This window comes from Lissotriton helveticus, chromosome 3_1, assembly GCF_964261635.1.
Source record: "Lissotriton helveticus chromosome 3_1, aLisHel1.1, whole genome shotgun sequence".
NCBI classification, from domain to species: Eukaryota; Metazoa; Chordata; class Amphibia; order Caudata; family Salamandridae; genus Lissotriton; species Lissotriton helveticus.
This window is the reverse complement of record NC_136061.1, coordinates 1,197,545,270-1,197,572,842: the sequence shown is the minus strand read 5'-3', so window position 1 is coordinate 1,197,572,842 and position 27,573 is coordinate 1,197,545,270. Positions and strand designations below refer to the sequence as shown.

The following is a 27,573-nucleotide window of genomic DNA, read 5'->3' as shown; positions in this document are numbered from 1 at the left end:
CGTCTTATGGTCTCTGAGAAGAACCCCTCAACAGTGGTTTTGAACAATGGGGAAGAAAGTTTTTCTGCAAGTGTGTATGTTAATTTGCAGCTATTCGATGAAGCTGTGACATAAAACACCATTCAACTTGAATGACCAATTTGAGGTAATCCTTAATTATAGAGAACTAAGTTGAAGTAACTACAGTACTGGGACATGTGTAAATGTCAGCACGTGTATATTCCAACACATGCGTTAATTCCAGGTCCAATCGGTAACATACACCATATCCTAACACATCATACTGCATATCTTAAATGCCTAGAAAATGCATGCATTTATGGCATGAAACACCAACATTATGTTAAACTACTCACATCATCCTTCAGATTGTAGAACTGCATTAGACATTTCAGTGTAGCCGAAACAATGGCACTGTAACAAAAATGTATTTAACAGTTACTTTCTTGGTGTAAGACTTTCGGGCTAATCAACTATGTCAATACGAATAAATAGTATCAAAAACGGTCACTTTTAAAAGAATTTTAAAAGCATGGACCAAGATATCCAGAAAATAAATCTTTTGAGAAGTGGCAGGACTATTCATCAGACATAAGTTGACTGACTAAAATAGCAAAAACATTCAATTTATAGGCCCTATTCACAAAGGTAAATCAATGCATATATGCATTGAATGCATACATTGGAATTAAGGGGCTCATTAGGATGGCGGTTTTTCCGCATCCTCTGGGCCGGCGGAATCCACCACCGGCCCGGAGGATGCGGAAAAACCGCAGCGGACCCACCGCCACATTAGGATGGCTGGTGGGTCCTGGTTTCCGTCCGCAGCTTTTCCGCCGCGGTTGGCTTACAACCGCGGCGGAAAAGCTGTAATATGGTGACGGTGTCTCTCAGACACCGTCCACCATATTAGGATGCACAGAAAGAAATGCTTTTACACGGCGGATATTCCGCCGTGTAAAAGCATACGGAGCTTCACTGCGGGGGCCCGTTGCGGGCCCCCTGGGTGAAGGGGGGGTGGGGGGTGCACATGGGGGGTACCTATGGTACCCCCCTGCATATGTATGCAGCAAGCGGCAGGCACCGCGCAGTGCCTGCTGCTTGCTGCATACATATGCAATGTATGCTTTTTTAACATTGCGGCGGGTGCAGCTTGAAGCTGCACCCGCCGCAATGTTAAATATCCAGGATGTGACCGCCAGGGTGGCGGTCACATCCTAATTTGCACAGAGGGACCGCCGCAGCCCATGCGGACGGTCCCTCCTACTCTAGGGTGGCGGACGGACGCAAGTCCGTCCGCCATCCTAATGAGCCCTTAAGTGTGCAAATACTTCAGTTTATGAATGTAAAACCGTTTGGTATTTTACATTTGTAATCGGACCTACTCTCATCTGAAATTACACCAGTAAAGTGTGATAGTATGTGTGAGCTACATGGGTTGGGAGGGGCATTCCCCGGCATGCACAGAGGACTAAGTGAGTGAGCACCAATAAAACTGCACATTTGTGGGTGTTCACCAATTTTTGCAGCCACATTCCTACTCTAGTTTCTTCTTTTTTTTTTTTTAAAACCTTTATTGTAGCATTCAATAAAAATACAAGCATGGGTCTACAACCGCAGGGGCCGGCTGCTAAACAAAATTAAGACCCCCTATATCACAGTGCGACCCAGCTCATCAGCCGACAACCTGAGGTCCGGCAGCGATTCAGGATACAACTTGTTTTTTATTTTTTTATTTTAAACTTTTATTGGCATACAAAAACCATACAAAAAAAATATATATATATAGGTGGAGCGTACAATAGCGTTTTTTTCTTATAACAGTCCATTTCCCTCAATTACAAGAAGGGAAGAAAGAGAAAGAGAGAAAGAGGGGGGGAGAGAGGGGGGGGGGTTTACTGGGGTTTCCTCAGGTGGTCATCGAGTGGGCGCCACATGTGTGGCTTGGCGTTGTGTTCTTTCGAGAAGTTGCCTGTGATGTTGTCTGCTCCTCTCAGGAAGGTGACCCAATTAATCCATGTTTTAAAGTTTGCTTTGGCTGTGTTCTTCCAGTTCGTTAGGATTATTTTAAGGGCTGCTGTGAGGAGTAGGTCTAGGAGTTCTCTCTCTTCTCTACTTTCTAGGTTCGCGGTTAGATGTTCTGTAGCCAGGCTTGCGAAGCTGATTGTTAGGTCGGTTTTGAGCATATCGTTCAAGAAGGTGTTGATCTGTGTCCAGAACCTCTTGACTTTCACGCAGGTGAAAATGAGGTGTTCGAGGGTGCCTTCTTCTTTCTGGCAGTTCCAGCATTTGTCTGATTCTGCGATGCCGACCTTGTGGAGCTTGGATGGCGTCCAGTAGGCCTTGTGGAGCAGCCAATACTTTGTTTGCGCTAGTTGTGGGGTGACCTTGTTTGTTGTTGCTGAGCTCCACATTTTTGCCCGTTCTATTTCGTTCAGTTGCCTGCCCAGGAGCGTCTCCCATGCGTTGGTGGCTTTCTTGTTCTGCGCCAGCGTGGAGGGGCTTAGGAGCTTGTAGATCTTTGCAGTTTGGTGACCTGCTGAGTTGAGGAGTTGCAGGTACTTGATGATGCCTGGCTCCTCTCTGCGTAGGTTAGCTTTCGTTATTGCTGTCTTCATCTTTAGGAAGTTGTAGAGCTCTTGGTTTGGGAGGTCGTGTAGCTGCTGTAGGTTCTGGAACGTCAGCGGTCCTTGCTTGGTTTCTGTCTGGTTGGGGAGGCTGATGCCTTTCTCGATCCATATGTCATTCTGCAATGTCGCTCCATGATAGGTTACTTTTGTGTTGAACCAGATAGATTCCCATGCCGTGCTTTTCAGCTTCTGCGCCATGCGTCTGTCTACTTTCGTCAGTGCCTCCCTCGTGTGTTTCAGGATGGCGTTGGACTTTAGTGGGTGCCGGTTTGCTGTTAGAAGGGCTATTGGCTTGAGCCCTCCCAGGATGTCTTGTTCGACCTCCAGCCATACTGGTTTGTATGTTTGTGTGCTGTCTATCCAGGCAATACCCTGTCTCGCCAGGCATGCCGTTTGGTATATTTTGAAGTTCGCCAGGTTGAGGCCTCCAAGGTCCCTTGCCAGTCTTAGTTTTTGTAGGCTTATCCTTGGTTTTTTGTTTTTCCATAGGAAGATGTTTATGAGTTGGTCTAGTTTTTTGTGGAATGTCTCTGTCATTGGGAGTGGTAGCATTGTCAGCGTGTAGTTTATCGCCGGGGTTATCATCATTTTGATGGTTTCAATTCGTCCCCACCAGCTTATGTACTTTGGCGACCATAGCTCCAGCCTTTCTTTTATTTTTTTCAGTGTGAGGTCCTCGTTATGTTGTAGCGTTGATGTGAGGTCTCTTCCAAAGTGGAGTCCTAGATATTTTAGTGGTTTCGTCTGCCATGCCAGTCCGGATTCGCCTAGGACCTCTCTTGTGGTATGGACATTCATTGGCTTGCACTCCGATTTCTCCTTATTGAGTTTGTAGCCTGAGGCTTCCGCGTATTCTCCTATTGTGACCATTAGCGCTTTTATTGACGTGGAGGGGTTTGCTGTTGTGATTAGGATGTCGTCTGCGTACGCCGCTAGTTTGACAGTCTTCTTCTTGATCTTGACGCCTGTTATACCCGTGTTGTCCCTTATTCTGGCTAGCAGGGGTTCTAGAGCAAGCAAGAAGAGGCCGGGGGAGAGGGGGCATCCTTGTCTGGTGCCTCTTCCCAGCGTGAGCGTTTCAGATGCACTGCCGTTTACCACTATTTTTGCTTTCGGTTTGTTGTAGAGGGCCATGACCATTGCCGTGTATTTTTCCCCCAGTCTGAAACTTCCCATGCAGTTTCTCAGGAAGGGCCACGAGACTCTGTCAAAGGCCTTCTCCGCATCCAGCGCTATCATGACTGCTTGTTCATTGCTACTTGCTGTGTGATTGATTAGGTGGCACAGTAGCCTTGTGTTGTCTTGCGATAGTCTGTTTTTAATGTATCCCACTTGTGAGGTGTGGATGATCTCTGGCAGGATTCTGTTTAGTCTGTTGGCTAAGACCTTCGCGTAGATTTTGCAGTCGACATTTATTATCGATATTGGTCTGTAGTTCTGGGGATATTGTGGATCTTTCCCCTCCTTGGGGATTATGGTGATATTGGCCTCGCACATGGACTCCGTCATCTTCCCGTTCTGGATGCATGTCGAGTACGTTTGTGCCATTAGCGTTTTGATGTGTTCGCTGAAAGTTTTGTAGAACGCTGCGGAGTATCCATCTGGTCCTGGCGCTTTGTTCTGTTTCAGTTGGCTTATGGCTGTTCCAATCTCTTCTTCCGTTATGTCGGCTTCGAGCGACTCCCTCTCCTCCTCCTTGAGTTTTGGCAGATTGGTGTCATTGAGCAGATCTAGTCCTGCATCTTTGCTCAGGGTCTGATCCTCGGTGTACAGCTCTTGGTAGAATTGTCTGAAGACTTCTAGTATTCCTTTGTTCGTTGTTTGAGAGTTGTTAGTTCGGTCTGTTATTGCTGCTATCGTGTGCTGCCTCTGTTTTGCCTTTAGGTAGGATGCCAGCTGTTTCCCTGCTTTGTTTGCTGCGCATAGGTTGACTGATTTGAACTTCGTTAGCCAGGACCCCGCTCTCTCGCTTAAGATCTTGTTCAGTTCGTATTTCTTTTTTGTGAGCAGGGTGAGCGTGTTCTTGTCTGTTATGTTTGCGCAGTGGCCTCTCTCCAGTGCTTTTATCTCCTCCTCGAGCTCAGAGATTTTCTTGTTTCTGCTTCTGTTCATCCTGGATTTGATGTTTATTAGTTTCCCCCTCAGTGTCGCTTTGAGGGCGTCCCAAATGATGTCTTTGCCTACTTCGCCATTATCATTGTGCTTGAGGTACTCTTTAATTGTGGCTTCGATTTCTTTAATGTTCTCTCTGTTTTGGAGGATGTCGTCATTGAGCCTCCATCTCCTCGTCGGGCTTTCGTTGTGTTTGCCACTGAGAGTGAGCGTTATGTGAGTGTGGTCCGAGATGGTTATTGGGGCTATCTCCGTCTGTTCTATAAGGTGCGTGTGAGTGTTGGACATCAGTATGTAGTCGATCCTGCTATAGGAGTTGTGTGGGTGTGAGTAGAAGGTGTACTCACGCGCTGTTGGGTGTTGTAGCCTCCATGGGTCTGCTAGATGCTGTTTGATACACAGGTCTTTCAGGGTGTTGCTGCTGTTATTGGAGGTGTGGCTTGGTCTGTTTGGGTGTCTGTCCGTTGCCTGGTCCATTGTTCTGTTCATGTCCCCGGCTGTGATCAGGAGGTCCTCATGGGGCAGGCCAGACAGTTTGTTGTTCACTGCTTGCCAGAACTGTTTCTCTTCAGAGTTGGGGCCGTATATGTTGGCCACGTGTATTCTGTCGCTCCCTCTTTGGACGCTCGTTATTAGCATGCGGCCGTCCTCGTCTGCGTCTGTTGATTGTGTTGTTAGGTTGGCCTTCTTGCTCAGGATCGTTATTACTCCACTTTTCTTCCCTTTTGCTGGTGAGCAGTATATTTCCCCTATCCATCTAGCCTTGAGTTGCTTTGCTTCTTCTTCTGAGAGCTTGGTCTCTTGCAGCATGTATATGTCTCCCTTTAGTTTGGCCAGGTGTTCTAATATTTTTCTTCGTTTGACCGGGTGGTTCAGTCCTTTAACGTTCATGGATACTATCTTCAGGTCGGTAGACAGGACCGCTTTCGTTGGGTCTGTCATGGTGGTTTGGTGTTGTCGCTTTTGTCTTGCATTTTGCGGCCCCCCCCTGGGGTTTGGGTGGGAGTAGAAAGAGGGAAAAAATAAAGGATGTATGTAGAAAAAGGAAAGAGTAAAGGGATTTTGTTCATTACACCGATGGAGGCTGTAACATGTACTGTCTTGTCCACCTGCTCCACTTCTCCCCCCTGCCCGCCCACCTCCCCCCCTCCCCCCGTCAGTAGTACCTCGGGTGTGCGACAGCAAGGGTCCTCACACCCCCCCCCCCGAGTCCTTGATAAGTTCCTGGTGTTGGCCTGGCACCCCGCCCTTAAGGGTTATTCGTTCGATCATGTACTGGCTTATAAAAAGGATATGGTTGCTGTTGTTCGGCCCCTTCTTTCGTGGCTGCGGTGTCTCTACTGAGGTAGCTGGGTTTGCTCTTGTTGAGCGATTGTCTGAGGTAGATTTGTTCGTTTAAGTTCAGAGTCAGTGCTAGGTTGCGCATGCATGTTACACGAAACTTCTCTTTCCTATTCCTCCCCTTCGTGTGTCTCGTCCGAGGATGCCCTTCGCTTCGCTCCTGGGCTTGGTAGTTCCATTTCCTCTGGTTCCGGCCCTTGTAGGTATCTGTGTAGGTCGTTGGGGTCGTCGAAGATTCTGCTTCCGTGCCCGTCCGTCACCCTCATTTTTGACGGGCCTGCAAAGGTGAAGGCGATGTTCTTTTTCCGCAGGCGGTCCCTTTGGGCCAGGAAGCCTTTCCTCACCTCGACTGTTAGTTTGGAGAAGTCTTGGGTGATTGTCACTTTGCTTCCGTTTACCAGCATCGGACGACCTTTCCTGGCTACGGAAAAGATCGCGTCGGTGTGATTTTCTCTTAGCGGTTTACATATTATGGGCCTCGGGGCGTTGCTATTCGCTTGTTTTCTGGCCGGTATGCGATATGCTTTGGTGATTTCGAGCGGTTTGTCAAAACTGAGACCGGTGAGTTTGGGTATTAGAGACTCTAGCATAAGGGCACATGCCCCCGGTGTATCTTCCTCCTCCTCGGGCACTCCCAGGAGTCTTATGTTGCCTTTGCGGCTCCTGTCCTCCTGCTCCGCCATGGCCTTTTGTAGCGCCGTCGTTCTCTTTATCACCAGCCCCAGGTCTTTGTGTGTTATGGTGGCATTGTCCTCCAGCAGGCCGATCCTTTTCTCTGCCTCGTCTATCCTGCCGTTGGCTTTGCTTTGCTCTGCTCTGATCGCTATTAGCTCCATTTGGATGCTGTCTACTGTCTTTTTCGTGGCTTTCGCCAACTCGTTCCCCTCTGTTATTTTCTTTAGGAGAGTGTCTAGCGTGATGGTCCCGTCACCTTGGCCGTTGCGTTCCTTGATCGGGGAGGCCGGAGTTTCATTCTTGCTCTTTTTCAAGTCGTTCGCACCGTGTTTCCCGTCTCTCCCTGCCATGGCGTCGGTGCTTACTCTGGCCTGGCTATTCTTGGGTTTCCCTCCTATTGGTGGTTGTCTTGTGGCAGCCTTGTTTCCTCCTTCCTTGTTCCTTAGGGTGCTTATTGCTGTTAGGGGGTTGTCTCTGAACCTGGGTGGCCACTTGACCACTCTGGTTTTTGTCCTGTACTCCGCCAGCCTCTTGCGGTTCGCCCCCTTATCCTGCCTTCCTCCGCACTTCCCGGCTTAAAATTTGTAGCTCCGCACCCCCTGCTGTCTCTCTTGCGGGTTGGTTTGGGATTTGGGCTTGTTTGCGGCTCCTGTACCTTGCTCCTGCGTGCGCGGTCGTTGCTCCGCGTCGGCTGTCTGCCCGCTGCCTCCGCCACTGTTCGAGGGATCAGTCGCTCTGGGGTAGTCCTGGGCTACTTATGGTCTTGTTTCCCTTTGCTGCCCCGGGTGCTCCTGCGGCGCTTCCGTGAGTGCCCCCCGCTCCACCTTCTCCAAGATGGTCGCCTGTTTTGCTTCGGCACCTCTCCCAAGATGGCCGCCTCTCTTTGTACCTCTGCTTCGTGGTTGGACTGAGCGTTAGCTCTTGGGTTCTGTTATTGTTTATTTATCTCCCCCTCTGCCTGTGTCGGTCTCGGATTGGTGTGTTCACCTTCAGCCTCGGGTGTTCGGATGCTCGTGTGGCGCTTCCGCGAGGTTCCCTCGCATCACCTTAACCAAAATGGCTGCTTGCTCGCTTCTGACCTCTACCAAGATGGCCGCCCCCCTTTGAGCCTCCGCCTCGTGGTTGCACTGGGTGTTTCTCTTGGGGCACTGTTAACTGCTTGTATTGTTCCTATTTCCCCCTTCGCTGTCAGCGCTTGCCTTCAGACGGCAGGTTTATTCTTCCCCAAGGCGCTTTTCCCGGGTGCGTTCCGTGTCGGGCCATGTGCCTCCCAGCTGCCGCTTGCTTCGGCTTATTCCGCTGCCTGCCCCTCGTTCACGCTAGTTTCTCCCGACCGCGCTCTTGCTATGCGGTCTTTCCTCACTTCCTCTTGCACTCCGCTTGCGGTGCGGTCGCCCCTCGCCTATTCCCACACCAAGATGGCCGCCTCGGTCTTTGTCTGTGGCGGGGGGGGGTTGGGGGGTAATTCTGCTCGCTGCCGTACTCACGGTGTTGGCGGGCCCCTCTCCCCTCTACCGGCCTTGGGGGGTGTTCTGCGCCTGAGGTCTGGAGCTTCTTGCTTGGTGTCGCGGCGGTCCGTTTCAGTTCCTCTCCGAGGCGTCCGCCATCTTCCCTCTACTTCTTCTCGTCTTGGCTGGTTTCCTTTTCCTTCTTTCTCTCCTGTTCCTGGTGGTGGTACCCCAGCTTGACTCGGCTCAAGTGGTACCCCTTCCGTTCGCACACCTCCTTTCTCGGTTCTTGTGGCACTTCTTCACGTTTTGTCTGCTTTGCGCGCCGTTCTTTGACTCGGGGGGTCGGGAGCTCCGGACTTAGGTTTGCTTCCCCCTTGCCATCCAAGCCACGCCCCATTCCTACTCTAGTTTCAAATGGAGATTTACAACTAGAAGAAGTGAAAACAAAAGTGATTAAATGCACATGTATTGGGGTGGCATATTGCTGCATGTGCAAATGTCTACCTCTCTCATGGGAGCAACTTGGAATTTACAAAAAATCAATACTCCTAGAAAGCTGCAACATTGACAGCTTTCAGGGGTACTGCGGCAATATACTGTGAATTCCCAAAAAGTAGTACATTTACTTAAAACATAGATGTAAGTTTACTGGAGTATATATAGTTGTGTCTAGAATGTAGACTGTATAGTCATTATTTACAATGGTGGTTCAAATCTGCATGAAACCATTCTGAGTAATCATGCATATCTGCTGAAATTATAGCTGTACGATTTATGTAAAGGACTGTCCAGTTGTGTCTCGGCATGCTGGCCAGTGCTAGAGGACCCAAACAGAAATTAGTTCCATACTATAAAAGTTATGATATAAACAAGATGACCACTGCAGAACAGTACAGAATGAAGTGTAAGAGGGAAATTATCTCATCTGCTCTTGGTTCAAATAGTTACTTACCTGTAAAAAAAAAAAAGCCTGCAGCTTTTAGTGCTGAAGTGCTTTAGTGCTTTAGTGCCGTGCACTCTCCTGCCATCTTGTGTTGGGTGTAGAATAATACAACCTGTTTTTCTTCAAATAATTGCTTTTGCGAGGACTTATAATATATCCCCCGAAGCCCACATTGAATCAGAACTCCGATTACATCTTTCAGTCAAAAGGATGAGTCACTAACTCGAGGTGTAAAGCAGTAGAAGTCAATCTACTTAGAATATTCCATTTTCAATATTCCAGGGCAACCTGAGGAAATAGTGGCAACTAGGTGGAATTAATCACTGCACCACCCAATATAGTCACAAAAAATATAATCTTCTACACCAATATTGCCCATCTCAAATGTCCAGCTGCCAAGTGGTCATACATCAAACATAATAGAACACAAGAGATGAGAGGCAACATATAATCAGGACAGACCCGTTCAACATTAAGTCAGTATAGTCAGCAAATGTATCTATAGATTCCAGTTGAGCTTGAATGTTCTTTTTTATTTAATTTAATTTCAAACTTGAAGTTTAATACAAACTGACACAACCAACGCGTTTTGCCCCAGACAAAGGCTTCTTCAGGGCTGCAAACACATATAAAAAGACAAATATACATAGACAAAGGGGGAAACTGACCTGGACTCTCGCCACGCCACGGACCTCTGCTGCTGAATCCTGCCTGCTAAGCCGCTGCTGCTCGCCGGACCCGCTGCGCGGGTCCCGCTTCGCGGTCTTAGCAGTTGTGGGGAATTTTGCCTGGGGCTTGTTGGGACACCGGCAGGGCTGCGAGGGTAGAGCGGGTGGACTCTAAGTTCCAGGAGTCCCCGCGCGCCCGTGTCAGCTGGGCTCCTCTCCCTGCCGGCCGCGCCCCCAACACAGTTGCATTTAATCATCTCCAGCCCCCACACTAGCGGGAAACTGACCTGGACTCTCGCCACGCCACGGACCTCTGCTGCTGAATCCTGCCTGCTAAGCCGCTGCTGCTCGCCGGACCCGCTGCGCGGGTCCCGCTTCGCGGTCTTAGCAGTTGTGGGGAATTTTGCCTGGGGCTTGTTGGGACACCGGCAGGGCTGCGAGGGTAGAGCGGGTGGACTCTAAGTTCCAGGAGTCCCCGCGCGCCCGTGTCAGCTGGGCTCCTCTCCCTGCCGGCCGCGCCCCCAACACAGCTGCATTTAATCATCTCCAGCCCCCACACTAGCGGGAAACTGACCTGGACTCTCGCCACGCCACGGACCTCTGCTGCTGAATCCTGCCTGCTAAGCCGCTGCTGCTCGCCGGACCCGCTGCGCGGGTCCCGCTTCGCGGTCTTAGCAGTTGTGGGGAATTTTGCCTGGGGCTTGTTGGGACACCGGCAGGGCTGCGAGGGTAGAGCGGGTGGACTCTAAGTTCCAGGAGTCCCCGCGCGCCCGTGTCAGCTGGGCTCCTCTCCCTGCCGGCCGCGCCCCCAACACAGCTGCATTTAATCATCTCCAGCCCCCACACTAGCGGGAAACTGACCTGGACTCTCGCCACGCCACGGACCTCTGCTGCTGAATCCTGCCTGCTAAGCCGCTGCTGCTCGCCGGACCCGCTGCGCGGGTCCCGCTTCGCGGTCTTAGCAGTTGTGGGGAATTTTGCCTGGGGCTTGTTGGGACACCGGCAGGGCTGCGAGGGTAGAGCGGGTGGACTCTAAGTTCCAGGAGTCCCCGCGCGCCCGTGTCAGCTGGGCTCCTCTCCCTGCCGGCCACGCCCCCTAGATCACCTTTGCACATCTTTAAAAAGAGCAGTCTTTCCCGCTGCGCGGGAGCGCGCGGGAGGGCGCCGGGAGAAGCCCGGGACAAGGGCGGGACCGTCTGTGGCCGTCCGGGGCCGGAGGAGGCCGGGCTGGGCCTGACCTCTTTCTTTGCAGTCCGGAGGACATTGTTCATTAGATTATGGATATGGCAACAGAAGAAGAAACCCCGGGTAAAAAATCCAGATTACGTAATGGTTCCCTGGAGAATTACTTTCCCAAGAGGAGCGAGGGAGAAAAGGATTCCATTCTAGCAGAGCGCAGGGCAGAGCGGCGTCGCTCCGTTGAGAATATGAAACATAGACCCCTCACTGATAGTCTACTTGAATTGAACCGGGAGGGTGATTCGAATGTCCTAAGTGAGGATAACGTAAGTCAAGATGGAGTCCCCCTATTGTTTCGTGATTTTGCAGCCACTCCTTGTTTGCCCTCAGATAATATTATAATTGTTTCACCCACTCCTAGTTGTAGTCGTGTGGCTGACACATCTAAATCTAGGGAGCAGAAAGTTAAGTTTTTTCCTGCAGCCCAGACCCACCGCCCTCCCCCTACTAAAAAAAGGAGGAAACAAAGGGTGGTATCAGGTAAAGCCAAAACATCGCACGCTGATTTCGGTAAAGGGACAAAAACTCCGATTACAACTGAGACTCCTCCAGTAGTAGAGCAGGATTATACACCACAGGTAGCTGTCTCACCGGTTCACTGTCCATCTTTAGCAACCACTCAAGATGAGGTTCCTGATAACAACAATAGAGCCACCCCACCTATTACTTCACCACTACTTCCCCCCACAGTGTCAGGGAACTTGGAATTTTTGTTGAGAACTCTCCTTTTACCCATCAATGAGTCTATTAAAAAGGTGGAAATTAGATTAACCATATTGGAAGCCGCCATAACTAGTATGTCTACCCTTACCAAAAATAAAGGAAGTGGGGCGGTGCATTCCACACCCCCTCCTACCACACCACAAAGGAAATCTAAAATTCCTTCTACCCCCGCTTTGACTAAGCAAACTCGCCAGCCTCCGGGTGGAGCTGTGCCCCCAACTCACAACACACCGCCGCCTATACAACCAAAAGCACCAGCCACTGAATTGGGAGCGGGCCCCACCAAATCATCCCTAAAGGCCTCGACGAGCAACAATCAGATCGCACATGGGGATGGTGGAAAAAGTAGAATACCTCATAAAAGGGTCCCACAAGTAGAGATTCCCCCAGAAGCTGTGCCCTACGTGGTGATTTTAACGGGGGTCCCGCAGTTAACAGAAAATAAGAAGGAGGGATATGCTGACCTCAAGAACAAAATTATCCATTGGTTGCGGTTGCACAGGCCGATAGCACCTAACATCGATGGGGACATAGCCCTTGTTAGACGGATCAACTGGCTGGGGAGTAGAACTAAAGATATCGAGGGGGACCTAGTGGTGGTCAATTTTAGAGACCCTCGGGCAGTTGATTACATCCTAAATTGGCCACCTGGAAATGGGGAAACCTGTATTATCCCACGGGCTTTAACATACTTCTACCCCAGGTCAGAAGTCACCAACTCTAAATATTCAAACAGACCACAATCTTATAGGCCGCCCTTCACACTACCCTATATTAATAATCATTCCCAGTATGGGCATCAGTTCACCAGGGTGCCTGATCTACACTCCGCCTGGTCCATGGTTCCCCATGGACTTAGGCTGAACCAGGGCTCCAGTATGAACCACCTGAGACCCTTTACCCCGCTGGATACCTACAATCGGTTTTCCCAGCTGTCAGGGCTGGAAGACTGCGATTGAAGTTGGGGGCAGGGGGGGGGGGGAAATGATAATGAACTTCCTGGGGATGAGGATCCTCGTCCTCCTTGGGGTAGCATATATACTGAAGAAGTTAGTCTACCCGCAGACCATATGGCGACCACCAATGACATAACTGAGGATTCTAGGCTAGCTGGGCCCGTGATGAGTATGGTTGGCTGCCTCCCAACCCCCATTTCATTGGCCCAGGAGGGGGGGAGCCCTTTGACTAGGGTGGTTAACGAGAGTTTGCCCAAGGTGGGTTACACTTCTATGCCTAGAGGAAGGCGGGTAATAAACCTCCTCTCGTGGAATATTGCGGGGCTAAAGAGGAAGCTAGAAATTCCGGAGTGGCACACACTCATTGAGCAGTTCGATGTTTGCCTGTTCCAGGAGACATGGAGTCTTGTTCCTCTACATAAATCGGGGTATTCCACCCACTCTGTGCCCGCAGTAAGTAAGGGAAAGGGCAGACCATCGGGCGGTCTTATAGTTTGGATAAAAATAGATCTGAACTGGGTGGTCACTAGCCATATTGTGGAGTGTAATGATATACTCCACCTTTCAGCAAGAGGACGGGAGGATGTCGTCAGGCTTGACCTTTTTAATGTTTATGCGAGAGGGACACAGGGTGACTCTCCCTCTTTGACCTTAACAGCCCTGGATTCGGCCTTAGCCAATTGCCCCTGTTCAGCTAAAATTCTTGTGGGGGGTGATTTTAATTGTACATTTGAACCCCTCCTCGGAGACGACCCCTTAGGAATTGAAGAGGAGGACTCAAAATGGTTCATCCCAACTCTCTCCCTGCCCCCTATTAGGAAGTGGTCACCTAGGGCCATACAAATTAATGCACTGACAAGGGACCACAAATTAAGAGCCCTTAATGGCAAGCCCATATCTGATCAGTCAGGGGCATTGACCTTTAATAGACTCTCAGGGCCGTCCCGAATCGATTACATCCTAATGGATGTTGGATTCTGGCCGGACCTAATTGATATGGAGGTCGTCCCAAGCCAGGATAGTGACCATAATCCCCTGTGTTGCAAGTTCAATTGGGGTGTTCTGAATGACAGGCGAGCAATTGTCACCTTAAAATTAACTAAAGAAGCTATCCCATTTAACAATAACCGTAGACTGAAATGGGATAAGGCTAAGCTTAATGAGGGCGATATAGGAAGCATCAAAGCGATGGTTGAGGGTTTGTCTTCCAACTTAGAAATCTGGGTTGGTGAAAATCGGACCGTCAATTGCCAACTACCCTCCCTTGACTCTGCCTATAAAACCACAATCGATCAAATTGGCCAATTTTTTATCTCGAAGGGGAAAAGTAATAGGGCTCCTGCTATACCCTCTACTCTTTGTAAATCATGGTATAATGATCATTGTAAGAGCAAAAGGAAAAAATTGACAAAAGCTCTGCTCTCAGGGGACCCTTTACTGGTTAGAGCGGCCAGGAAGGATTATCTGAAAGCATTATCATTGGCCAAACGGGAGTGGGAGGAACAGCATTGGCAGGATCTCTCCAAGGCTGTGAGCAGTAGGAACCCGAACCTTTTTTGGGAATTGGTTAATAGAACAAGGCAGAGCAAATCGCAACCATTGGCTGATCATATAACTTGCCAGCAATGGTTTACTCATTTTTCATCCCTATATGGAGACTCGGAGGAAACAACTAGTCCTGGGGTGAATAGCCTGGGTGAAGGGGACCCCGTAGATGATAATGTCCTTTTATTTTCAACCGCAGAAGTAGTGATGGCGATTAGTCACCTAACCCCTAAGAAAGCCGCCGGGCAGGATGGGATCCCTGGAGATCTGTTGATGGCGGAGCCAGAGGCCTGGGCCAAACTAATTGCGATAATAATGAATCTGATCACGAGGGGACACCAGGTTCCAGACTCCTGGAAAGGGGCCGAGGTAGTTACTGTGTATAAGAAGGGGGCTAGAGATGACCCTGCGAACTACAGACCCATCAGTTTGATAGACATAATCCAGAAAGTGGTCGGCAGGGTCATCATTTCAAGAGTAGGCGACTGGATAGAGGAGGCTAGTATCCTCTCCCACTTACAAGCGGGGTTCAGAAGGAAGGTAGGCACGATGGACCAGGTCTTTCGTCTTTTTGCCATCTATTGGAAGGCGGTTACCATCATGAAAGGCAGTTTGTACATGGCCTTCATCGATCTCAAAACTGCATTCGACCTGGTCCCTCGTACAAAACTTTGGGAAATTCTAGGAGAGATGGGTTTTCCCAGTGGTCTTCTGAGCCTAATCGTAAAGCTGCATGAGGGGAACTATGCAAGGGTTAGATGGGGATCCCAGGGGCAACTAACAGACAGGATCCCAGTGCGGAGAGGAGTACGTCAGGGCTGTGTCATGGCTCCGACCCTCTTCTCCTTATTCGTAAACGGAGTGGTTGACCATCTAAAGGGGGAGGAGTCGGATGCCCCATCCCTGGCGGGGGAGAGAATCCCCACACTTCTCTTCGCTGACGACACCCTATTAATTTCCAAATCCCCGGTGGGCTTACAAAAACTCTTGAATCGGTTTAGCTCCTTCTGCACCATCCGAGGCTTAACAATCAATACATCAAAAACCAAATTGATGGCTTTTGCACCCTCAAAAAGATTTTAAAATAATTTTGTGCTCAACAACGCCCCCCTCGAGCTGGTCGAGTCTTTTGACTATCTTGGTGTCCGGATCAACAGCCGCATGACCTGGAAGGATCATCTTTCCAAAATGTTATTAAACCATCGAAGAGTATCCGGGGTGACGCTGAAGGAGATCCGTGAATCAACCAGTAAACCGGTCTCCCCAGCTATGACCATCTATGAGGGCCAGATTCTCCCCGCAGCACTTTATGGCTCCGAACTTTGGGGGTTCGAAGGGGTTTTGGACTTGATGCGAGCAGAAAACAATTTTTTAAGGAAAGTGGTAGCTCTTCCCGCTTCCACCCCAATGATCCCACTAAGATTAGATCTGGGCAGAAAAACAGTAAAGGACTTGGTGAGGCTACGCCCGTTGCTATTCTGGTCCCGCCTAAGAAGAACTGAGGAGCTCGCTAAGTATGCAGAAGGGCTGGATGAACTACTACTACTGGACACATGTAAAAAAATAGGATGGCTAAATAAACTGAAAGAATTGGCTTTCAGCTTGGGTCTAAGAGAGGCATGGGAGTTGCTATCACCACCACCCAAAGATGTTATAAAAAAACTATACTGGGATTGGGTACAGAGTAACGCTACGAGGCTTACGAATGTGGGCTCACTTACTGACCAATTTTTGACAATTAAGTGTGTGCGAAAATTGGAACCCTTTCTCGACTTAATAACTAAACCATTGGATCGAGCGCTGTACCTAAAATTGCGATATGGGACGCTCCCGGTTCATGACTTTACGGTGAGATGGTTGAATACAGATGCCCGCTCGCGTGCATGCCCTGGCTGTGCGGCCCCTAAGGAATCGGTGGCTCACTTGTTTTTTGCCTGCCCAGCCTATAAAGGGGCGCGGAAATTCTGGTTGAAACCCGTCTGTAGGGAATTAGGGCTGAGGTGCCATAGCCAGGCACTATGTGTCCTCTCTACAGATTCTTCATCTGCCAGTATGATCTGTGGGGTGGCTAAATTTTTGGGAAGTGCGTGGATGACACGTTCCCGCTTACTGAAATTATACTCCGGAGGTTCCACAAGCTGAGGACGAATTTACTGCTAGTAAATTGACGAATGAGGTGTCCATGCTTTTATTGTATTTTGTAATCTTTTATTGGTATTTTGAAATGTTTATGTATATGTATTCTTTTATGGTGATAAATTGCCGAATAAAGATATTCCAAAACATAGACAAAGACAAACTTACATAAAAAGGACATAATAGCATAAATACAGTTTGATATAATACTTAGTCCAGATAGAATTGTCGAAGAAACAAACTGGAATAGAACCAGTAGTGCATGAGCACCCGCAATAAAACCAACAGTGCACAATTAACCCAGCAGTAACATCTATATGCAGCTCATCCTTCTAATATCCCCTTAGGAGGAAAAATAAATAAAACATTATTTTTATAAATGCACAACATGTCTTCACATACAAGAATTTTGAACAACATTTTCTTAAAAACACCCATTTATAGCAAACAGCACCTATCCATTATTTGTAATCCCACTCCTTTATAAGTATACCAGCAGGGAAACAGAGCAAGATAGCTCTAAAAGGGATAGGAAAAGACCAGCAGGTAAAGACAACTAGGGTGACACTAGTGACATGGACTCAATATATCATGCCCACAACAGCATGAATAAGTAGTATTCTACTTATCGATTCACATCACCTTTTCATTGGATACATCAGCACATTCCAGGGAGCAAAAGTGCACTCAAAAGGTCACAGAAAAGTGCTTCCCAAAACAAGTCTTGTGCAGGCGATGATAAAAGTAAAGGGCAGACAAAGTCCTACCAGAGTCCCTAGTTCTGAAAAGGTGAAGTGAATCAATTAAGTTGCAATGGGCACATATGTAGTAGAGCACTGGGGATAATTGCAATGCCTGAAGTCACAGTTCCCATCAGTTCCATTCTTATTATTATTATTACTGTGAGGCACAATATCTGGTAATAGTGACACCAAAATGTAGTTAAAAGTATTGACCAAGTCGGGTATGCTGTATAATTGGTAAGGTTGTTTCCTCTAGGCAACATGTTTTTATACCAGGGAGGGGGACCACAGAGCACATCCGTCGGGTTATTACTCTTTTGGGTGATTATTTGGTGGCAGGACACTCTATGGCTCTGACATTATCAGACGCCTAAAAAGTGTTCGATACAGACTTCTGGAAGTATCTATGGGCCGACATAAACTGGTTTGAAATTGGGCCTGAGTATATTAAATGCAGTTCCCTGTTCCCCATTGGTGTTCGCTCTATACATAGACTACTCATACGGAAATATGACAACAATGCCGTAATAATACCAATGCGTTATCATGGATGGGGCACAAAAGTGCTGGCCTATGCTAACAAAGTTGCCATAGTGAGTCCCAATCCAGCGACAGCTCTGAAAGAAATCGAAAAAGAGAAAGGCATCTTTGGTTGATTTTCGGGGTCCTCTTTCCAATCCAATCCAAAAGACTTTATTCGGATAACACTGTATCCGTAAAAGCAGAGCACATACAAAATTAAATCACAATAAACAATTAAATAGCATAATCAGAATTCATGATATGTGAAGCAAGTAAGAAAAGAGGTACACAATAAAAACAATAACAGAGGCATGATAAAAGGTTTGTGATATTAGAACCAGGGTGCAAATAGACTTCATGGGTTGCACATTGATTAGCCAGCCCCTGTAGCTGTTCATAAGAAAGTACCAACATACATAATCAATTCCTCATTTTCCAATTTAAGTATACTGCATCTGCCAATTGATTATATATATATTTTTTATAAGATTAACAGCTATTGCGCATATTTAGTATAATACTTACAGAAAAATAAAAAGTGTAGGTGTGTTTGTCCACTCTGGCCGTCACATGGACATGGTAGGGAATCAAGTTTAGCATTGTTCCCAAGAGGAAAGAAGAGCAAATATTTTACAGTCCCAGCCCGTAGATGAAAAAGAAGTTCTCTCTCCCAGTGTGACATCAGTAGTATGATATAGCTGGGCAAGGAAAGTTCAATTCGCTCAATGGGTATGAAATCAGCAATGGTTTGTTTCTTTAATTCCCACTCGGATCTTTCTGTGCTGTAAAGTGCATATAGTGCTGACCTGAGGACTTTATTATCTCCAGTCTCAGCTGTGTTCGGGTTTAAAAACAGTCCTACAAAGTTGACCCTTTTCAGGCTCTTCTTAACCCCGGCAAGCCATGGGATATCCATCCCGTTCTCACAGCTGAGACAATCATCGATTATCTCCCTAGTAAGTAATGCTGCAGGCTTTTTCATAATGGCTAGCTTAAACAATGCAGGACATGCCCTTATAAAATCTTCAATATAGTTTAATTTTAGTTCACTGTGGCATATATACTGAGCAGTGGAAATTGCTGCGCCCAGAAGCTTCCTGCAGAATCTTTTTTCTCTAGTTGGATACGAGTACTTTTAGAGATACCCCAAACCTCTGCACCATAAGTTGCTATAGGTATGCACTGTGATTTAAAAAATCTTTAGGATCGCCGGGATTGTCCCTGATCTTTTTGGGCGGGTGAGACTGAGAATAGAGTTGGTGGCCTTTGAAAACGTATTCATGGAAAACACTATATTCAGTCCAGGTACCGTTTGCAGCAAAGACATCCCCAAGTATGGGAAAGTGGAAGTGCAAACTAGTTTTTGATCGCCAAAGGAAATGGAGCTTAGGGTTGTATTTCCTTGGCCCACAGGACATTATAAACGATTCCCTGAAGTTAGTACATAGGTCAAGGCCAGTCATACAATTCGTAAATCCCCGTACTAAAGTGCGTAGAGCATTTGGGGTGAGTCCAACTAAAACAACATTGTCTGGGTATAAAAGCACAGGAAGGGTTTTGCCTAAAATTCTGGGAACATCGTCGGTGAGTGTAATCAATGATTTATGCAGATTATTAGTATAAATGATGGAGAGGGGCTAAAACGCACCTTTCTCTAACATCTCTACCAACATTGATGTCATTGGACACTTTACCCCTGCCACCAATCCTGACCCGTGCCTTCAAGTCCGTATCCAGGTAGGCCAAAAAATGTACAAGGGCCTCATCCAAGCCGTATGCTAGGAGAATGGACCATAAACGAGCTCTATTAACAAAATCGAAGGTAGAGGTCAGGAACATAAAAGCAAAGTAAAGTGGCGGGTGCTGTGCTATACTGTATTTTCTGATGATCAAATTAAGATTCAAACACTGATTATTTGTACCTACTTTACTTCTAAAACCTAATTGACAGTGCTCCAAAATTTGATTGTCCTCAACCCATGTTAAAATGTTATTGAGGGAGTTATCTATTAGGGAGATCGGCCTGTAACAACAAAGTTGTGTATGATCTGCCTTTTTAAAATTTGGAACATGATTTTGGCAATGGAGCATTGGTTATGTTATTAAAAATGTTTAACAAAGGGGCCCAAAAGTCTGTTTTTGTCTTTAAAGAGGTCAATGGGTAGCCCATCGGGGCCAGGGGCTTTGTTGCCCATGCTCTGAGATATGGCCTCCTCAACCTCTGTTATCAATATTGGAACCCTGAAGTCCTATTCTTTTTTTTTTTTTTCTTTTTTCAAAAACCTTTATTGAGGAACAAAATCATGGCAGACACAATACATCGTGCAAATCCACCGTTCACAGCAACAAAATGAAGTTCAAGGCAGTCATTTAGTTACAGACAGATTACATGTATAGCCACTTGGTGAAACCAGGAATGTTAAGATCACAGCTCCACTGTCACAGGGTCACATCTTCCCAGGGGACACACACATAAGATAACTATATCAATGGGGATTCTTAAGCAGCAGGGGTGCTAATGGAAGACAAGGGGGGGCTGTCACTGCCCAGGGCCGGCTGCGGCCGCGGACCCAGAGCCAGCAGGGAGCGCAGGAGAGGCAGCGCCGCTGGGGTGGGATCGAGAAATGAGATAGGCGACCAGGGGGGCCCAAATGTCTACAGGTCTAGACCTGGCAGGCATTAAGTCCCAGAACTCCGATAGGTGGGAATGGCACAGTGGCATCAGTCAAGGGGAATAGAACTGACTTGCTCCAGTTCACCTGGATGCCCGAAAGCCCGCCAAAACGTATGATTTCACGGACCAGGGGGCTGAGGTTTTCCTAGGGATGGCGGACATATAGAGTAACGTCGTCCGCAGACATTGAAACAAGGAGGGAGCGGGACGAGAATCCAATGCCCATGTGAGTATGGTGCTGCCGAAGCTTGGCGGCCAGGGGCTCCATCGCAATGGCGAAAAGCATAGGCGATAGCGGGCACTACTAATGGGGTCAGAAACCTGACCATTAATGCGGAGACGTGCCGATGGATTTGTGTAAAGGAGCCTAATATTTGCTAAAGCCCATTCGCGGCAGGATGTAGAATAAGAAAGGCCACTCCAGCAAATCATACGCTTTTGTAGCGTCGAGTAGAGCGGCCACTGCCGGCAAATTAGGATTAATTTGATGCAAGACCGAGAAAATGGTACGAAGATTGTGTGAGGTTGCCCTACCAGGAATGAAGCCAGATTGATCAGGGAGGGCGATGGTGGGCATTAATAGAAGAAGACGGGAGGCAATTAGTTTGGCAAAGATTTTGTTGTCTATGTTTATAAGAGAAAGAGGGCGGTAGGAGTTGCGACGGTCAGCAGGCTTGTCAGGCTTGAGAAGCAAGGTTATCAACGCCTCGCGCAGGGACGGCGGGAAGAGACCGGTGTCAAAAGACTCATTATACATGGCCGCCAGATGCGGTACCAGGATGTCTGCGAAAGATTTGTAGAATGAGGCTGGCAGGCCGTCCAGGTCAGGGGCCTTTTCACCAGGTAGGCTATTGATGGCTGCCAGTATTTCTTCCCTGGAAAACGGCTCATAAAGGTATTTTCGATGGTAGTCCTCAAGCCAGACGAGGGCAATAGACTCAAAATATTGATCAAACTCCTTCCGTGGCAGAGGAGTGCCAGCAGAGCAGAGTTGTGAATAAAAATCAAGAAAACAGCTTTTTATAACTTCCGGAGAGGTAGTCCTTTCCGGGCCGACCATCACTGAGGGCCGTTATATATGAGGCAGCGCGCGGTGTGCGGAGAAGGTTAGCAAGAGTATGCCCCGGGCGGTCTCCCTCTCTAAAGCGGCGCGCCCGACCCTCTCTGCCCAGGAAGGATAGTTCACGGCCGGCTCTATCCGAGAATTCGGTATGTTTTTGGCATAGCAGCCCCATCGCCTCAGGGCTGGGGCGCGCCGCCTGGGCGGCGTCCACATCTCCGATTTCCCCCTCAAGCTTAGCCAGGGTGGAGCGAATAGAGCGGAGGACGCCCAACTGTTTGGAAATACATTCACCCCGAATGACATCCTTGAAAACCTCCCATTGGGTGGAAGCAGAGTCGACGGAACCCGCGTTTAGATCAAAATAATTGGTGATCGCAGTATGAATTTCCACACAGAATACAGAGTCCCGGAGGGCATTGGAAGAAAGACGCCAGGTGAAGGCCCTTCGCGGGGAGTGGGGAGGCCTAAGACGAATCTGGAATGGGGCATGATCGGAAAAGGTGCGAGCCATGTGCACTGCATCAGTAAGCCAAGACAAAACATCTGGTGAGGTAAGCCAGGAATCAATTTGCGACCAACAGCCCCTCGCGCCAGTGACACAGGTGCCCTCACGGGCATCAGGGTGGAGATGGCGCCAAGCCTCATAAAGAACGTTGTTGGTTACAATAGACGTAAGAGCTGCCGCCACACGCGGATGGGACGTGTGTGAGTCTGAACGATCCAGGGCCGCTGAAACGGTAACATTTTTTTTTTTTTTTTTTTGAAAACCTTTATTGACATCAAAAGGAGAAACAAGTCGAGGCCTACAACCAAGCCGGCCGGCCGCAATGTGCAAAACAATCAGGAGTCGCAAGGCAAATATTACATAATCAATCAATACAAAGCAGAGGCCGTACAATCGTAAAAGGGGAGAAGAAATACAGGAACCAAAGGGCTAAAACACAGGAGTAAATAAGGCTTAATTTTATAATATGGGAAGAAGACGTATGACAGGCTCACTTTCAATACGGAGGCATCCGACATCCCGTAACCAACCTCAACATTAATAAGGGGGCATGGGGCCAAAATATCGGGGGGACAATACAATGCATTCAAGAAAATCAGGATATGTGAGACACAATCGGCCCCTGAGCATTAACCTCGTAACACGCCCGCCACCCAAGTCACTACCAAGCCAAAACAGAGGGATCGGAAAGACAATGCATCAAAACCAACCCGCCATAGTAACCTCTAAGACACAGGGAGGAAAAAGGGGGGGGGGACGAAGTAGGGAAGGGGAAGAGGAAGGGAAAGGAAAAAGAAGGGAAGACAAAATAAAACAATAAAAAGGGATTAAGGAAATATGAAAAACGAAAGGAAGAAGACACGCCGACACAGGCCCCCCGTGGCGGGAAGACAGGAGACAAAAGGAGTAGCGGCCCAAGTGGGGGTATGGCGATCGGGGAGAAAGGCAGCCGAAACATAGCAGGAGGATTAACGATGCCACACCCCCCACCCGAAACACATCAGAGGAGGTCGGGACAGACGCGGCCTCACGAAAAAGAGATACAAAAGGGCCATAGAACCAGAAGACAAACAAAAAGTAGAACCCAACCCACCCGTCCCACCCTGCACCCCTGTAGAAGGCTATGGCCTACCCTTCAAACAGCGTGCCTGTCGCCCTAAACCAGAACCCGAAATATAGCGAGAAGTAAGAAAGAAGAACGAGACAAAAAGGCAACAAAAGCGGAAAAAAGAAGACAGGAGGGAGGAGAAGAATAACTATAATCAAAACGGTCGGCCGCAGCCCTCCGCCCAACCAGACAAGCACAGTCAAAAACAGACCAGGACGACACCCCATCACGCGCCACAAAACATTATGAGAAGGGGACCTCCCACCTTTCCACGATTAGAAACAAGTGTGCTACTAAATCGTATACCGGGAATCAAACAGAAGTCGTACATTTCACCCCCAACCCTTTCGAGCGACAAACCCCACCCACCACATGGCAATGTAAAACCACATACTAAATACGAGATCAGCATATAATCGAGTGGAATGGTGACTAGCATAGCTACGTGAGGGGTAGATAAATCCGCAAGGGAGCAGAAGTCCAAACGGAAAGTAGAGATGCATCAACAATCGCAGCACGAGCAATGAAAAACAGGAGTTCAGTTGCGCCACTGGAGCGGACGAGGTGGTCCCGAATATAGACACGTACAAAGTCATCGAAGCAGGCACAGGAGGCAGTCCACCAATAGTTCCAGGCAACAATGTCGAACAGGGTTGCGGTACAGCATCCGAGTCCCCGGGGTCCGAACCTTGAAAAGCAGGGCGCCCCAAAGTCACCGGCACACTACACGATTTTCGATCAGTGGTGGAGACACTCAAGTCAATCGAGGGGGGCGAGGCAATGGAGTCATCGAAACAAGAGGGCGACAGGAAGAAATGGCCGCCCAAAATGGTGGCAGATCGTGGCGGACCCATCGAGACGCCCAGGGCCAGGGATGCGTGCAGGGATCTCAGGGCTTCCAGGATATCTCTGACCGTCGGCTCACGCTCACCATATCCGATCCCCACACAATTAGGCAACACGGGCCCGCCGCCACAGGGTGATTCTCGTTCCAGAGGGCCGGCCGCCATTTCGTGAATCAGCCCAATCGCCGCCCACCAAGACCCCCGGCAAGAACAGTTCGCAAATGTAGGACTTTACAAGCTCCGGGGGTCCCAGCAAGGGCGGCCTCGATGCCAAAAGGATGTCCGCCCAAGACGGGTCTCCGCCAGCACCAGCACCGGCGCCCCAAACAAGCGGAGTCCGGGCACCGAGGACCAGGGCCGCCAGACAAAGCAGCGGCGGGGGGAGACCCCTTCACAGAATCAGGTCCCGGGGCTTCTCACCCACATCGGCCGCGCGGCCACCAGGGCAGGCCCGGGTCAGGATCGCCGGGATCTTCGCACATCGGCTCCCAACACTGGTTCTCGCTCTCGGCCGGGGTCGAGAGCCGTCGGATCCCACCGGCCAGGTCCCGGTCCAAGTCTCGCAGAGGCCCCGATCTCTCGGAGGACACAACTCCGGAGCCGCTGCACACCGAGACCCCGGGGTCAGATGGTAAGTACAAACAAGCCGTTATGTTTCCAATTCCCCAAAAATGTGTCGTCCCCGGACAGGATAGAAGACAGGATAGGCAATCAGGACGGAGGGCTGCGGGAGCCGAGCTAAAGGGCGACCATTATGGGCGCGAGCTAGGCTCCTCCCCCGAAAGGGTAACATTAAAATCCCCACCCCAAACCACTGCCGCGGAGCCGCAGGAGGAGATGAGGTGCCAAATGTGATTAAAAAATTCCGGGTCATCGGAGTTAGGCCCATAGACCGCAGCGATTGTGACAGGCTGGGACGATAGTAAACCATGGAGGATCGCGTACTACCCTTCAGATCGAGGAGTACCCGGGAGGTCTGCCAAGGGAGGCCCCGGCGCAGCAGGATTGAGACGCCCCTAGAATACGACGAGTATGTTGAAGAGTGGGATTCCCCCAATAGCGAGATTTGAGTCTGGAGACGGATCCGGGCAACAGGTGCATCTCCTGTAAGAGACCTATATCCACATTGTGGCGCTGTAGGTGTGAGTGTATCAGTTCGGGGGCTAGGGATTCTAGGCTATTCTGGAACATTGTTAAGTGGGGCAGAGGTGGAATCCCAGATAAACCCGGCAACAATGTTCCAGAGGGTGCCTGGGTAGATCACTTTAAACCCCAATATGCAGAGACTGCTCAGTATAGGGGTATGGAAGAAATTTTAGCTGTACACTCCATAGGGAATTTATTTACTCTTAAAGAGACCGAAGATGCTCTATGCACTGTCCCCGGGGGAAGGGCCCCGGGTTTAGATGGCGTACCAGCTGATGTTTTTATTAATGACAAGGCGCGGTGGGCCAGATATATATTCCTTTTGGGAAATGCCATTGCGAAAGGATCGGTCGTCCCGGAACTATGGAAGGGAGCGATTATCATACCCATATATAAACAAGCCTTTGCAATGCAATAGGTCTCGCATTAGGAAAGATTGAGCTATTGGTATTGTAAATGACACATTTTTTATGTATGTGTTGGTTTTGGAAATAGTGAAATTAATAGCTTTGTCATTTACAATGCCAATAGTTATAACTTTCACAAATGTGGCACCTATAGCATTTGTAATGCAATATGTGTTTTATTTACGTGACTTAGATGTATTGATATTACAAATAACAATGGCTTTTAATTTTTTTAAATAATTAATACTTAAATAAAAGTTATTGTAATTCATAATGGCAATAGCTTAAACTTTTGTAAATAACTTTTGTGAAGATTATGTTCAGTGTATTTTATTGCTATGAAAATCCAAGAACAGAAGTGAAATATTAACATCTTTTTGTGACATTTGTAATAAAACTTGAAACATTGAGAGAACATATTTAAACCAGTTGTTGTTTGCACACTGGGTAAAATAGGCCTAGAATGTCAGTGTGGCACATCCTAACACCAGCACACACATTGTGGTAAAGGAGACGTATTATCTTTGCACTGCCGAAAGTACATAAAGCGCAATGAAGAAGGTGGTACGGATTTCAAAACGGGAAGATGGACAAGAGAAAACCATGCGACAGACAGCGGTACTGTGCATGCATCTTCTATACCTTAACTGCATGATAATGCACACACCGGGACAGGTCTCATGGAAATGTTGGTTTTTTTTTAGCGTTTTATATAGCGCAAACTTGACTCAAAGGTATAGAGTATCAGAGCGCTTTACACAAGCACCAGTAACGTTACAAGAGACACATTCATTTTTATTAGGCACGGGGAGATTAAGTGATTTGCCCAGCCTTGCCCAGATGTGTTAATTCCTGCTGTGCGTTATTCAGCGGGTGGTTACAATGATCAACATTCTGTAAACACGGCTCATTCTGTGAGGCAGAGGCTGGATTTGTTGATCCCGCCAAGAAACACACGAATTTATTTATTTTATTTATTTATTTATGCATTTTTATATAGCGCGGACTTTACCCGAAGGCGTCGGAGGCTTCACAATATGAACAGAAATGATACAAGATGAGAACATTACACGAGAACAGATTACAAAGGCAGACGTTACGTTACATACTGTAAAGTGACAATTGTGAGCAAACAAAATACATGAGGTAGTAAAAATTGTGAGCAAACAAAAATACATGAGGTAGCAAACAAAATAGATGAGGTAGTAAAAATTGTGAGTAGCGCAAAGAAGTTTAACACTCAGACAAGACAAGTAGGTGAGGTAGGTTTTCTGAGAGTTTCACATTAAACGTTAGCAAAATGACAAAAACAATGTATTTCACGACAGCACAGTGGTGCTGGTAGCTTTATTGAGCGGGTATAACATGCACGCCTTATCCAGTAAAAAAAGCTGCTTGACCATAGGGAGAGGGGAGGAGACCGCAGGGAGGAGCTAAGGGAGGGACGTGAAGTTAAGAGGGTGGGGCACTGCTGGAGCCGAGGACGGGGCAGCGGCGACTTCCTGCAGAGGAAAGTTAGCAGCTAGGACGGGAAACGACACCGAAGAGATAGAGGAGCACCGCGGCCCATGAGACAGAGAGCCGAGCATGGAGAGGCAGGTAGGGAAAGGACCTGGAGAGAGTCTTAGGCAGAGGGAGGACAGTAAACTACAGAAGGGGAGGCGAGAGACGCCGAGGGAAGGATGCAGGTGAGAGAGACGCTGAGGGAAGGGGACACGAGAGAGGCGGAGGGAAGGGGACAGGAGAGAAGCGGAGGGAAATAAACGGGAAAGACACTAACGCGGCATGGATGCGAGGCACTGCAGCCAGTTTCACTTTCATTCACTGAAGAGCGCGCACCAGGCAGGGGATGTGCACGGCGCCGGCTGGGCGTGCGCGCTCACGAGGTCAAATCTCGGCCTGAAAAAGCGCGTGGCACTTTGCTGTCCACATTCCCCCAAAAGTAACAACATTAGTTGTCTCGCCCTAGACAGAAAAGCTTTGCTTTGCTTTCGTCTAGGCGAGACCTAAAAAGGGGATCAGTCTCTTCCAGCCAACTACAGGCCGATAAGCCTGATTGCCACCGTTCAAAAAGTGGTAGGTAGGATGGTGGTTAATAAATTGATGGACTGGGTTGATGAGAACAACGCCCTGTCCCCTTA

General features: G+C 48.5%; 1 protein-coding gene across 1 annotated transcript in view; it reads right to left on the bottom strand.

Annotated features, from left to right (window-relative positions):
• The window catches only part of LOC144823367 (uncharacterized), an 888,205-nt gene that overhangs the window by 132,489 nt on the left and 728,143 nt on the right, over window positions 1-27,573 (bottom strand). Inside the window, exon 15 of the mRNA XM_078681837.1 lies at window positions 357-414. Within this exon, the coding sequence (XP_078537963.1) occupies window positions 357-414 (58 nt within the window). The remainder of the gene's footprint in view (window positions 1-356; window positions 415-27,573) is intronic.